At 57.2% G+C, this 12,966-nt stretch overlaps 1 protein-coding gene across 1 annotated transcript in view; it reads left to right on the top strand.

Moving 5' to 3' along the window:
- The window catches only part of KMT2D (lysine methyltransferase 2D), a 39,930-nt gene that overhangs the window by 16,345 nt on the left and 10,619 nt on the right, over positions 1-12,966 (top strand). Inside the window, 17 exon segments of the mRNA XM_078156795.1 lie at positions 853-963; positions 1,359-1,499; positions 1,635-1,719; positions 1,970-2,211; positions 2,306-2,379; positions 2,771-2,821; positions 3,032-3,580; positions 3,582-4,451; positions 4,453-4,854; positions 4,988-5,164; positions 5,288-5,424; positions 5,866-7,814; positions 8,709-8,832; positions 8,955-9,042; positions 9,237-9,303; positions 9,418-9,650; positions 9,931-12,795. Of these exon segments, the coding sequence (XP_078012921.1) occupies positions 853-963; positions 1,359-1,499; positions 1,635-1,719; positions 1,970-2,211; positions 2,306-2,379; positions 2,771-2,821; positions 3,032-3,580; positions 3,582-4,451; positions 4,453-4,854; positions 4,988-5,164; positions 5,288-5,424; positions 5,866-7,814; positions 8,709-8,832; positions 8,955-9,042; positions 9,237-9,303; positions 9,418-9,650; positions 9,931-12,795 (8,165 nt within the window).

The raw sequence follows: 12,966 nt of genomic DNA, 5'->3' as shown, positions 1-12,966 counted from the left end.
CTGTCAATATCTGCTACCCTGCCCCCAGCCCTCACCACTTAGTAGAACAAATCAACACATGGGCCATGTTTTTTGTTTTTTTGTTTTTTTTAGTGAGGCAGTTGGGGTTAAGTGACTTGCTCAGAGTCACACAGCTAGAGAATGTCATGTGTGTGAGGCTGGATTTGAACTCAGGTCCTCCTGACTTCAGGGCCGGTGCTCTATCCATTGCCCCACCTAGCTGCCCTCATGGGCCATGTTTGATGGTATATGTCAATCTTCACAATTTCTGCTGCACCGTCAAGCCTCTGAAGTCACAACTAGTTGTTGCATTGATCAGAGTTCTGAAGCTTTCACTGTTTTCTTTTATGTTATTGTGGTCATCATGTAAATTAAATTACCCTCCTGATTATGTTTACTTCAACCTGTATCACTTCGTACAAGAAGTTTTCCTGGGTTTCTCTGAAATCTTCATGTTTGTCATTTCTTACAGCCAAAAAAAAAATACTCTGTGACATTCATATCCCACTATTTGTTTAGGCACTTTTCAGTCGGTGGATACCCACTTCCTTTCCACCACAAAAAGTGCTGCTATAAATATTTTTCATCTGTCTGGGACCTTTCTCTCTGTCTTTGACCTCCTTGGGCATATGCTTAGCTTAGTTTTGTTGAACAACAGAACTCAAGCACCCCCTTGTGGGAACGCTGTGATAGGCATCACTCGGGTAGAGGGTTCCGTGGAGGCATGAATGGCTTTGTACTTATCAGCCTCATTTACTCTTGAGAAGTCAGAGATAGGATAGGTGGGAGTCAGAGACTACAGAGTTGTCCCAAAGCTGTCAAACCCTAAGCCGGTAGTTTTTGCTCCCACAGGCCCTGAAGATGGAGGTATCAAGACATCTCCTGTACCCAGTGATCCAGAGAAACCAGGAACCCCAGGCGAGGGAATGCTCAGCTCTGACTTGGACAAGATTCCCACAGAAGGTTGGTGCTCCAGTAAAATCTTCCCACAAGGGTTTGTTTTGGGTTCCTAGCTGATATGTTTTAAAAGGAATGAGTATTCTCCATATACGTAAGGTATAGTGAGTAAGGGAAGGGTGAGAGAGAGCATTTGTCCTTATAGAGCATTCAGTTGGTGAAGATTCCTTCAAAGGAAAGGGGGCTAAGGCAGATTGGGATTGATAATCTGGGTTAAACAAATATCAGTTGTGGTTATTATCTATGGCCTTGCTTTTCTTGTTTGGTGATCATGCCAGGCTAGCAGGCTGGTGGTTCCATTTTCCCTGGTTCTCCTTCCCAGCCAGGCTTCAGTGGGTATTGTTACTCCTTGGTTCCATTCCTTAGCCATACTTACCAGTCCTCTTCCCTTTCCCACACAGAGCTGCCCAAGATGGAATCAAAAGACCTTCAACAGCTTTTCAAGGATGTCCTAGGCTCAGAGCGGGAGCAGCAGATTGGCTGTGGGACTCCTAACCTGGATGGGGGTCCCACCCCAGTGCAGCAGAGGCCCTTCCTACAAGGTGGTATAGTCAGGAACCAGTTGAGAATCAGGGGTGGGGCTACAGGTTGGGGGAGCCCATAGGTTGTGGGTGGAGAAGACCGGTATATTCTTCTTTGTACTGGCAATGCCTATGACCATTATCTACCTTCTGCAGGTGGGCTTCCTTTGGGCAACCTCCCTACCAGCAGTCCAATGGACTCCTACCCGGGCCTTTGCCAGTCTCCTTTCCTTGATAGTAGGTAGGTATCTATACCCTTCATTGTGGTTATCCCTATGGTCCCTTTTCTCTCCCTTCCTCCCCATCACTTGTGTAGACACACAGACTTGGTTTTTCAAGCTATGGCCTAGCCACTACCTTCCTTTCTATTGACTCCTGGGTCCCTGCCCTCTTTGTCTCCCTCCATGGATGATCACCAGTCATAGGGGTGGGAGAAGGGGTATGGGCTTTGAACCGTTGGCCTGCTGTGACCTTCTGCCCCTGCGCCCCAGGGAGCGTGGGGGCTTCTTCAGCCCAGAGCCTGGTGAGCCTGACAGCCCCTGGACGGGCTCAGGGGGCACCACACCCTCCACACCCACAACCCCAACCACGGAGGGTGAAGGCGATGGGCTCTCCTACAACCAGCGGAGCCTCCAGCGCTGGGAAAAGGATGAGGAGCTGGGCCAGCTTTCTACAATCTCACCTGTGCTCTACGCCAATATTAATTTTCCCAACCTCAAGCAGGATTATCCAGGTATGTGCCAATGTAGAAAGGGGAGCTGAAGTCTGGTATGGGGCAGTGTCACTTCTTTCCTGTACCCTTTGACTTCTGACCCTTTGGCCTGCAGACTGGGCCAGTCGCTGCAAACAGATCATGAAGCTGTGGAGAAAAGTCCCGGCCACTGACAAAGCCCCCTACCTGGTGAGGATGAGAAAAGGAAGGGAGGCCAGGGCCCCAGGGGAGGTGTACCTGGAGGGAGGGGATCCAGGGCCTCAGGGAAAAGAAGGGAGTTCACTAGGGGCAGCTAGGTGGCGCAGTGGATAGAGCACTGGCCCTGAAGTCAGGAGGACCTGAGTTCAAATGCGGCCTCAGACCAAACACTTGACACTAGTTGTGTGACCCTGGGCAAATCACTTAACCCCAATTGCCTAAAAAGGGAAAAGAAAAAAAATACAAAAGAAGGGAGTTCACTTGGAGCTGGTGGTCTCTCCGCCCCACCTCCACTCCATTCACCCAGGGAATAGGCTTCCAGGTCAGGGTGGGCTTGAGGATCAGAGCACATGACTAAGCTCTGGACCTGATTATCCCTCAGCAAAAGGCCAAAGATAACCGGGCGGCTCACCGCATCAACAAGGTGCAGAAGGTGAGTGAGTTGGAACTTGGGGAATTGGGGGAGAAGCCTGGGGCCTGATGGGAGCTTTAGAATTTGGAGTAGGGAGGGTGTTTTTTGTGGCAGCGCACATCCTTAACCGGACAGTGGCACCCCTGGACCCTTGTAGCCCATGACTCCCAGGTCCATTCCACCTCCTCCATCCCCCAATCTCACCCATCCTCTCTTCTTATACCCCTACAGCAGGCGGAGAGCCAGATCAGTAAGCAGACCAAGGTGGGCGACATAGCCCGCAAAACCGATCGGCCCACCCTGCACCTACGCATTCCCCCTCAGCCAGGGATGCTGGGCAGTCCCCCTCCAGCTTCTGCTCCGACTGTCTTCATTGGCAGTCCCCCTCCCCCAGCTGGCTTGTCTACCTCCTCGGACGGGTTCCTGAAGCCACCAACGGGCACAGTGCCCGGCCCTGACTCGCCTGGTGATCTCTTCCTCAAGCTCCCACCCCAGGTGCCCGCCCAAGTGCCTTTGCAGGACCCTTTTGGACTGGCCCCCACCTATACTCTGGAGTCTCGCTTCCCCGCAGCACCACCAGCCTATCCCCCCTATCCTGGACCGGCAGTGGCCCCTGCGAAGCCTCAGATGCTGAGTGCTCCCCCTCGGCCCGGGGCCGGCCAGGCCGGAGAGTTTCAGTCCACCCCACCTGGCACCCCACGGCACCAGCCTTCCACACCTGATCCTTTTCTCAAACCCCGCTGTCCTTCACTAGACAACTTGGCAGTTCCAGAGAGTCCGGGGGGTGGGTGGGGCCAAGGCTTCTGAGCAACTGATGTCCCCTCCACCTTTTGGAGAGCCTCGGAAGGCCCTAGAAGTAAAGAAAGAGGAGCTGGGGGCAGCTTCTCCCGGCTATGGCCCCCCCAGCCTTGGTTTTGGAGACTCACCTTCCTCTGGGCCCCACTTAGGCAGCCTGGAGCTAAAGGCACCAGATGTCTTCAAAGCCCCCCTGACCCCTCGGGCATCTCAGGTAGAGCCGCAGAGCCCGGGCATAGGCCTGAGGCCCCAGGAGCCTCCCTCTGCCCATGCTGTGGCCCCCTCACCCCCTAGCCATGCAGACCTGTATCGTTCAGCTCCTTCTGGCTCCTATCCTGAGACCTATTCACAGCCCCCACTGACACCCCGGCCTCAACCTCCACCCCCAGAGAGTTGCTGTACCCTGCCCCCTCGCTCCTTGCCCTCTGACCCTTTCACTCGAGTACCTGCCAGCCCCCAGTCTCAGTCTAGCTCTCAGTCACCCCTAACACCCCGCCCGCTGTCCACGGAAGCCTTCTGCCAGTCACCAGTCACCCCTTGCTTCCAGTCACCTGACCCCTACTCTCGTCCACCCTCACGGCCCCAGTCCCGGGACCCTTTTGCCCCACTACACAAGCCACCCCGGTCCCAGCCCCCTGAAGTTGCCTTCAAGGCTGGGCCTCTGGCCCATACTCCACTAGGGGTAGGGGGCTTTCCAGCAGCTCTACCCTCTGGGCAATCTAATGACCATCACACTAAGAGCTCTGGCGGGCAGCCTCCATCTTTTGCCCGTTCTCCTGGGGCAAACGTGTTTGTGGGCAATCCTTCCCCCATGCGCTTCACTTTCCCCCAGGCAGTGGGAGAGCCGTCCCTGAAGCCCCCCTGCCTCTCAACCCAGTCTCCCTCCACCCCATGGGATCAACAGCCATTATGGGCCAGGACCCACTGTGGGCAAGCCCCAAAGCACAAACTACACAGCAGCGGCAGGCAGTTTCCACCCAGGAGGCAGCCCCCTGGGGCCAGGCACTGGGCCACCAGCTGAGGGCTATGGGCTGTCTCCGTTGCGTCCACCATCGGTTTTACCACAGCCTGCACCGGATGGTCCTCTCACCTACCTGCCCCATGGTGCCCCACAGCGGGGGAGCATCACTTCCCCGGTTGACAAGCGAGAAGACTCAGTGTCTGGGATGGCCACCTCGCTGGTGGGTCCTGAGCTGCCAGGTCCCCAGGACCCCAGCATGGCCAATCTGAGCCAAACAGAATTGGAGAAGCAGCGGCAGGTGAGAGTCTCCAGTGCAGGGCTAGGTCCGCCCCTGTGTCTGTGTCTCGGCTTTTTGAGTCTTGCAGGTTCTTTCCAGCCCTGGCCAGATAGAGGTGACCAGACTTTTCCTTCTCTGCTTTATCCCTAACCAGCGCCAGCGTTTGAGAGAGCTATTGATCCGACAGCAGATTCAGCGTAATACCCTTCGGCAGGAGAAGGAAACAGCAGCAGCCACCAGTGCTGTAGGGCCAGGCAGCTGGGGTGCTGAGGCTAGCAACCCTGCTTTTGAGCAGCTGAATCGAGGCCCCACCTCCTACCCTGGGGCACAGGTAGGTGGATTGGCAGTGGGGTAGGAGACCATGCTTCAAAATTGAGGGGTAGGGGTGGCGTGGCAGGCTGAGCATTGGCCTTCTCACTCTCCTTATACACCTGTTTTCATTCTGGCCACCCAGGACAAAAGTGGCCTTACAGGATTGCCCCCTAACAAGCTAAGTGGCTCAGTTCTGGGACCTGGCCCCTTCCCTGCAGAGGAGAGACTCTCTCGGCCACCACCACCCCCTACTCCTTCTTCCATTGACATGAATGGCCGGTGAGTCACCAAGGGCGACTGTGAATACAGGCAGGGGGTAGGTTTTGAGTTCTAACTTCTGATCCCATCTGCTGGAAAGAGCACTGGATTTGAAATCAGGAGAGCCCTGGGTTTGAATCTTACCTTAGGCACATATTAGCTGTGTGATTCCTGAACCACAGCTTCCTGATTTAAAGTAGGGATAAAGATGCCTGTATTGCCTATCTTACAGAGCTGTGGAAATGATCAAATTAGGTCAACATGTATAGAACGCTTCATAAACCTTAATGTGCTCTGTGAGGTCAGTTTCGGATTACTGTGGATACCCAGGCCATCTTGCCTTGTTCCCCTGCTTTCTTTTCCTGTCTTCCTTTCCTCCTCCAACCCTCTGTTCTGGCTCTAACTCTCCTGGCTCTTTCCTGCCTTACCTTGTCTCTCTGATTCTGTTGTGTACAATTTCAGACAACTGGTTGGGGGCACCCAAGCCTTCTTCCCACGGGGGCCCTTCTCTGGACCTCTGCCCCCACAACAGCAGCAGCAGCTCTGGCAGCAGCAGCAGCAGCAGCAGCAGGCCGCTGTGGCTTCCATGCGGCTTTCCATGCCTGCAAGGTTCCCTCAACCACCTGGGCCTGAACTTGGCCGGACAATCCTAGGCCCTCCTCTGAGTGGGCTTTCCAACCGACCTCCTGGCCCAGTGGAGCCACTTCCTGGTCCAGGTCCTGCTCAGTTCATCGAGCTTCGTCACAATGTGCAGAAGGGGCCAGGGCCTGGTGGTGCACCTTACCATCTTCAGGGCCCCCCTCAGAGACCACGATTCTTCTCAGTGCCTGAGGACTCCCATCGCCTGGCTCCGGATAGTCTTCGGCCTGTGGCAGTGTCCACCCTGCCCCCGCAGAAGCCTTCAGCTCCTCCACCACCTGAGCTGAGTAACAGCCTCCACCCCCTCCCCCACACCAAGGGTCCTAGCCTTCCTGCCAGCCTGGAGCTGGTTGGCCGATCTCCCTCAAGCACCGAGGCAGGACGTCCACCCCTGGTCCTGGAATCTGGAAAACTGCCCTGTGAGGAGCCCGAGCTGGATGACGACTTTGATGCCCATAAGGCACTGGAAGATGACGAGGAGCTGGCCCACCTGGGGCTTGGGGTAGATGTGGCCAAGGGCGATGATGAACTAGGCACCCTGGGAAACTTGGAGACCAATGACCCCCATCTGGATGACTTGCTGAATGGGGATGAATTCGACCTCTTGGCCTACACAGACCCTGAGCTGGACACTGGTGACAAGAAGGACATATTTAATGAACACTTGCGACTGGTAGAATCCGCCAATGAGAAGGCTGAGCGTGAGGCGCTCCTGAGGGGCACAGAACCCAGCCTATCTGGCACTGAGGAGCGCCCACCCCCTACCACTGATGGACCTGATTCCCATCTTGCCCCCGGGGCCACTGAAGTAAAACCTAAATTAGAGGAAGGTGGACACCAGGCCTCTCCTTGTCAGTTCACCATGGCCACCCCCAAGGCAGACCCAGTGCCTCCCGGCACTCTGGGGCTGGGGCTGAAGCCTGGGCAGAACTTGCTGGGGCCACGAGACAGCAGGCTAAACATGGGTCCTTTCTCTAACAATGTGCATACCGCTGAGAAGAGTCCTTTTGGAAACACAGCAGGGACCCCACCCCAGCTGTTGACCTCGAGCCCACTGAGTGGCCCAGGGGGAGCATCCTTGCTGGAGAAGTTTGACTTGGAGAGTGGGGCCCTGACCCTGCCTGGTGGGCCTCCACCGTCTGGAGATGAGCTGGACAAGATGGACAGCTCCTTGGTGGCCAGTGAACTGCCTCTGCTCATTGAGGATCTCCTGGAGCATGAGAAAAAAGAACTCCAAAAGAAGCAACAGCTCTCTGCCCAGCTACAGCAGCCACCCCCACCCCCACCCCCACCACCCCCACCGCCACCGCCGCCCCCACCCCCGCCGCCGCCTCCACCACCACCACCACCACCACCACCACCACCACCGCCGCCGCAGCAGCAACAGCAGCAGCACCTCTTGCTGGCCACCTCAGGCACTGCCCAGTCCATGCCTCTGCCCCAAGAAGGTCCATCTCCTGGCCTGGCTGTTACCCCACAACAGCTTGCACTAGGGCTTGGGGCCCGGCAGCCTAGCCTAGTGTCCACTCAGGCAATGATGTCCACCCAGCAACCATCTCATGCCCTACAGCAGCGCCTGGTCCCTCCCATGGCCATGGTGCCCAACCAGGGGCATATGCTTAGTGGAGGGCAGGCAAGCTTGGTGCCTCAGCAGAATCCACAGCCAGTGCTGGCCCAGAAGCCTATGGGGGCAGTACCGCCATCGATGTGCATGAAGCCGCAGCAGCTGGCGATGCAGCAGCAGCTGGCCAACAGCTTCTTCCCTGACACAGGTACCTGTTCTTGTAGGAAAGGGGTGTGGGGGAAATGGGAGGGGTGGGCAGGGACCTGTAATCCTCATTGTTGTCATTTTAAGCTGACTGAATCATGACATTCTGGGTGCTTGTCTCTGTCTCTGAGAACTTTCAGCCCTGTAGTTGGGGAGCCAGGTTGGATACTTTAGGAGATTACTCACAGTACAAAGGAACATGCATGAAATACTCCATGTGTGGCTCAGTCAGTGTGACCAGTGTTCAGAAGGGAGGGAGGAAACATTGAGTAGGGAAGCAGTTGTGGGAGGCTTCACAAGTGTTGGGGCTTGAGCTGGGTGGGCAGATATTCAGGGAGTGATTAGTAGATCAGTTTAACCAGAATGGAAAGCTGGGCAGGGGAATAGCAGAAAAATGATAGTAGATTTGGGACCAGTTAGTGGAGAGTGCTGAATGCCATCTTAAATCATTTGACTTTTTTTTTTTTTGGCTAGGCAATGGGGTCCCATAGCCAAGGGTCACATAGCTAGTAAGTGTCAAGTGTCTGAGACTAGATTTGAACTCAGGTCCTCCTGACTCCAAGGCCAGAGCTCTAGCCACTGCACTATCTCACTGGCCCCTGAATTTTTTTATTTATAGGCAACAGGTAGCCCCCGAAGGCTTCTGTTGACATATCAAAGGCCTCTGACTTCTGTGCCTTATGGAGCAGGCAGACAGAATACTGGGCCTGGAGTGTGGATGGAGTCTACCAGAAGGTGTCCAGAGTGCAGTCATGGCATTTGGCACAAGTCGTTGCTGCTAGGCTGTTTTGAGGACAGGAAAGGCGAGGGACCAGACAGGCACTGGGTGGCAGGCATGAGATAGGGAAGGGACAGCTAATTCAGCATCTTCCCTTACCCTCTGGTACTTTCTTCAAAGACTTGGACAAGTTTGCTGCAGAGGACATCATTGACCCCATTGCTAAGGCTAAGATGGTGGCCCTGAAGGGCATCAAGAAGGTGATGGCACAGGGCAGCATTGGGGTGGCACCAGGCATGAACAGGTGAGGTATCTACTGGAAGAGGCCTATGTAACTTGTCCTGTCCTCTCCTGACTCCCTTTTCTCCGTCCTCCCCATCTGGCTTCTCTCTCACCTTTTGCTGTCTTTTCTCTGACTGGTTCTAGGCAACAGGTGTCCCTGTTGGCCCAGCGGCTCTCAGGAGCTCCTGGCAGCACTGACCTACAGAATCATGTGGCAGCTGGGAGTGGGCAGGTGAGTGAGCAGGTGGAGTTGTGGATAGGTGGCATTTGTATACAGAAGGGATGTGCGGAGGGAATGCGTCCTAGCACCCATAAGCATCTCTAGTATTAGAGTGTCCTCATGTAAGAGCTAGTAAGGTGGGTTTGATCAAAAGAACCTAGTGGGAAGGAGAGAGCAGTGACCCCTGGCGTCCTTTCCACTCACAGGAACGGAGCAGCAGTGACCCCTCCCAGCCTCGGCCCAACCCACCCACTTTTGCCCATGGTGTGATCAGTGAGTATGGTGGGACCCGAAGGAGATGGGGGGGTGGGGCAGTGAAGGGTCAGAATGGTGCCCCATTGGGACCTATGGCAAGCAGGCCCCTTGACTCCTGTTCTCCTGGCCCAGACGAAGCTGACCAGCGGCAGTATGAAGAGTGGCTGTTTCACACCCAGCAACTGCTCCAGATGCAGCTCAAGGTGCTGGAAGAGCAGATTGGGGTGCACCGGAAGTCCCGAAAGGCCCTGTGCGCCAAGCAGCGCACCGCTAAGAAGGCTGGCCGAGAGTTCCCAGAGGCCGATGCGGAGAAGCTCAAGTTGGTCACTGAGCAGCAGAGCAAGATCCAGAAGCAGCTGGACCAGGTAGAGGCCCTTGTCAGAGAAGGTTATGAAGGGGGTGTGTAGGGACAGTGAGGTGGCGCAGTGGATAGAGTACCAGCCTATCAGGGTCCTATTCAGGAGGACCTGAGTTCAAATGTGACCTCAGACACATAACACTTACTAGCTGTGTGATCCTGGGCAAGTCACTTGACCCCATTGCCTAGCAAAAACAAATTAAAAAAAGGGGGGGTGGCAAGTGGGCTGAGGTTGAGGCCTCCACCTACTCATGACATCTTCCCTCACTCCCTGTGATGACGCCTAGGTTCGGAAACAGCAGAAGGAGCACACAAACCTCATGGCAGAGTATCGGAACAAGCAGCAGCAGCAGCAGCAGCAGCAGCAGCAGCAGCAGCAACAGCAGCAGCAACAGCAGCAGCAGCATTCCTCGGTGCTGGCCTTGAGCCCCTCCCAGAGCCCCAGGCTGCTGGCCAAGCTTCCTGGGCAGCTGCTCCCAGGCCACGGGCTGCAGCCTCCACAGGGACCCCCGGGTGGGCAGGCGGGCAGCCTTCGCCTGCCTCCTGGAGGAGTTGCACTGACTGGCCAGCCCAGTGGCCCTTTCCTCAACACAGCCCTGGGTCAACAGCAGCAACAGCAGCAGCATCCAGTCGGGCCAGGGACCCTAGCAGGCCCCTCAGCAGGCTTCTTCCCTGGGAATCTTGCTCTCCGAGGCCTGGGTGCCGATGCACGGCTCTTACAGGAACGGCAGCTCCAGCTGCAACAGCAGCGAATGCAGCTGACTCAGAAGCTGCAGCAGCAGCAGCAGCAGCACCTGTTAGGACAGGTGGCTTTGCAGCAGCAGCAGCAGCAGCAGCAGCAGCAGCAGCAGCAGCAGGGCCTGGGACCCAAGCCGCAGGGACTCCTGCCTCCTGGCAGCCATCAGGGCCTCTTGGTCCAGCAGCTGTCCCCCCAGCCGCCCCCAGGGCCCCAGGGCATGCTGGGCCCTGCCCAGGTGGCAGTGTTGCAGCAACAACAGCAGCAGCAGGTGCACCCTGGAGGTCTGGGTCCCCAAGGCCCTCACAGACAAGTGCTCCTTGCCCAGCCCCGAATGCTAGGGTCCCCTCAACTGGCCCAGCAAGCACAAGGCCTCATGGCCCACCGACTTGTCATGGCCCAGCAGCAGCAACAGCAGCAGCAGCAGCAGCAGCAGCAGCAGCCCCTGGCTGGTCTCTCCCATCTCCAACAGGGATTGATGCCTCCTAGTGGGCAACCCAAGCTGGGCACCCAGTCCATGGGAACACAGCAGCAGCAGCAGCAGCTGGGGCTCCTAAACCAGGGTCGACCTTTATTGCCTCCCCAGCAGCAGCAGCAGCAATTGCTGCCACCCCCAGCCAACTCTCTTACCCAGCAACAGCAACAGCAGCAGCAGCAGCAGGTGGCCCTGGGTCCCGGCTTGCCTGCCAAACCCCTCCAGCACTTTCCCAGTCATGGAGCCTTGGGCCCAACCCTCTTGCTGAGCCAAGGGTTGCCCTCAGGCCTACCAAGCAAAGAGCAAGCTGGGGCAGAGACAGTGCTAGTACCTGAGGGCACAGAAGGCTCCTCAGTGCACCTAGGGGGACCATTGGCATTGGGTCCTCCTACAGAAACCCTGCCCCCAGAGCCAGTGGAGGTGAAGCCCCCCCTCCCTGGGGACTCTCACCTCCTCCTTTCCCAACCCCAGCCTCATCCTCAGCTCCAGCCCCAGCCCCAGTCCCAGCCCCAGCCCCAGCCCCAGCCCCAGTCCCAGCCCCAGCCCCAGCCCCAGCCCCAGCCCCAGCCCCAGCCCCAGCCCCAGCCCCAGCCTCAGCCCCAGCCCCAGCCCCAGCCCCAGCCCCAGCCCCAGCCCCAGCCCCAGCCCCAGCCCCAGCCCCAGCCCCAGCCCCCTCAGATGAACTCCCTGCAGTTACAGGCATCTCTGAGACTTTCAGGGCAGCAGCAGCAGCAGCAACAACAGCAAATCAGCTTACTCCATCCCCCAGGTGGTGCAAGTCATGGGCAGATGGCTGGTGGGCAGCCCCCTGAAGTTACTTCCATGTCCCACCTGCTGACCCAACCCCTAGGTTCTGTAGGGGAGCGGGCCTCTGGGCTGGATCGACCCCTGAAAGGGAGCCCAAGGCTGCAGCCTCCCAAGCCAGGCCCTCTGCCCCACCCTGGGCAGGGCCTACCAGGGCATGCAGGAATGCCTACTGTGGGGCAGCTGCGGGCCCAGCTTCAGGGTGTCTTGGCCAAGAACCCACAGCTTCGGCACCTGAGCCCTCAGCAGCAACAGCAGCTGCAGGCCCTTCTTATGCAGAGGCAATTGCAGCAAGGCCAGGTGCTAAGGCAAACAGTGCCCTACCTGGAGCCTGGGAGCCATCCTTCTTCCTTGCAAGGCCTCCTGGGCCGCCAGCCCCAACCTGGGGGCTTCCTCGGAGCTCCATCAGGGCCTGTGCAGGAGCTAGGGGCGGTGCCCCGACCCCAGGGCCCTTCCCGGCTCTCTACCCCACAAGGAGCCATAGCATCAGGGCCAACCCTTGGCCTTGCACAGCCCCCTCCTCTGCCATCCAGCCCCCAAGAGCCAAAGAGACCTTCCCCACGATTGCTGCCCCCTAGCCCTCAGCTTCCTGCTGAGGCTCAGCTCACCCCTACCCAGACTGAGATCCCAAAGCCCCAAGAATCCTCCTTGGAGCTACCTTCAGGGGACATTCCACCCCCCTCACCAGCAGCCTCCCAGCTTCCAGATGCTTTCTTTGCCAAGGGACCAGGACCTTGGGAAACCCCAGACAACCTGGCTGAGGCGCATAAGCCTGAGCAGAACAACATGAGGCCTGGAGAGGTGGAGCAGGTGAACGGGCAGGAGATGCCCGAGCCGTCCCGACTCATGATCAAGCAGGAGCCTCGAGAGGAGCCTTGCGCCCTGGGTGCCCAGGTGGTGAAACGGGAGGCTAATGGGGAGCCTGTAAGCACACCAGGCACCAGCAACCACCTCTTACTGGCAGGCAGCCGCTCAGAGGCTGGGCACCTGCTCTTGCAGAAGCTACTTCGAGCAAAGAATGTACAGCTTGGCACAGGCCATGGACCTGAGGGGCTCCGAGCAGAGATCAATGGGCACATTGACAGCAAGCTGGCTGGGCTGGAGCAGAAACTTCAGGGCACTCCAGTCAGCAAGGAGGTGAGTACCTTGGCTAGAGAGTGGCCTCTGCTTGGCCTGGAGGCCACCACGTGTCTGCTAAGTGGCATGTCTAACCTCTGCCTTCTCTGCCTCTATACGTACATTTAAACCTTTTTTTACTATATGCCTATGACATGAGATGTCCCAGGGGGTTGGAGGGGAGGTGGGTGG

This window comes from Phascolarctos cinereus, unplaced genomic scaffold (assembly GCF_003287225.1).
Source record: "Phascolarctos cinereus isolate Bilbo 61053 unplaced genomic scaffold, phaCin_HiC Scaffold_1;HRSCAF=81, whole genome shotgun sequence".
In the NCBI taxonomy this organism is placed as follows: Eukaryota; Metazoa; Chordata; class Mammalia; order Diprotodontia; family Phascolarctidae; genus Phascolarctos; species Phascolarctos cinereus.
This window is presented reverse-complemented; position numbering and strand designations above follow the sequence as displayed.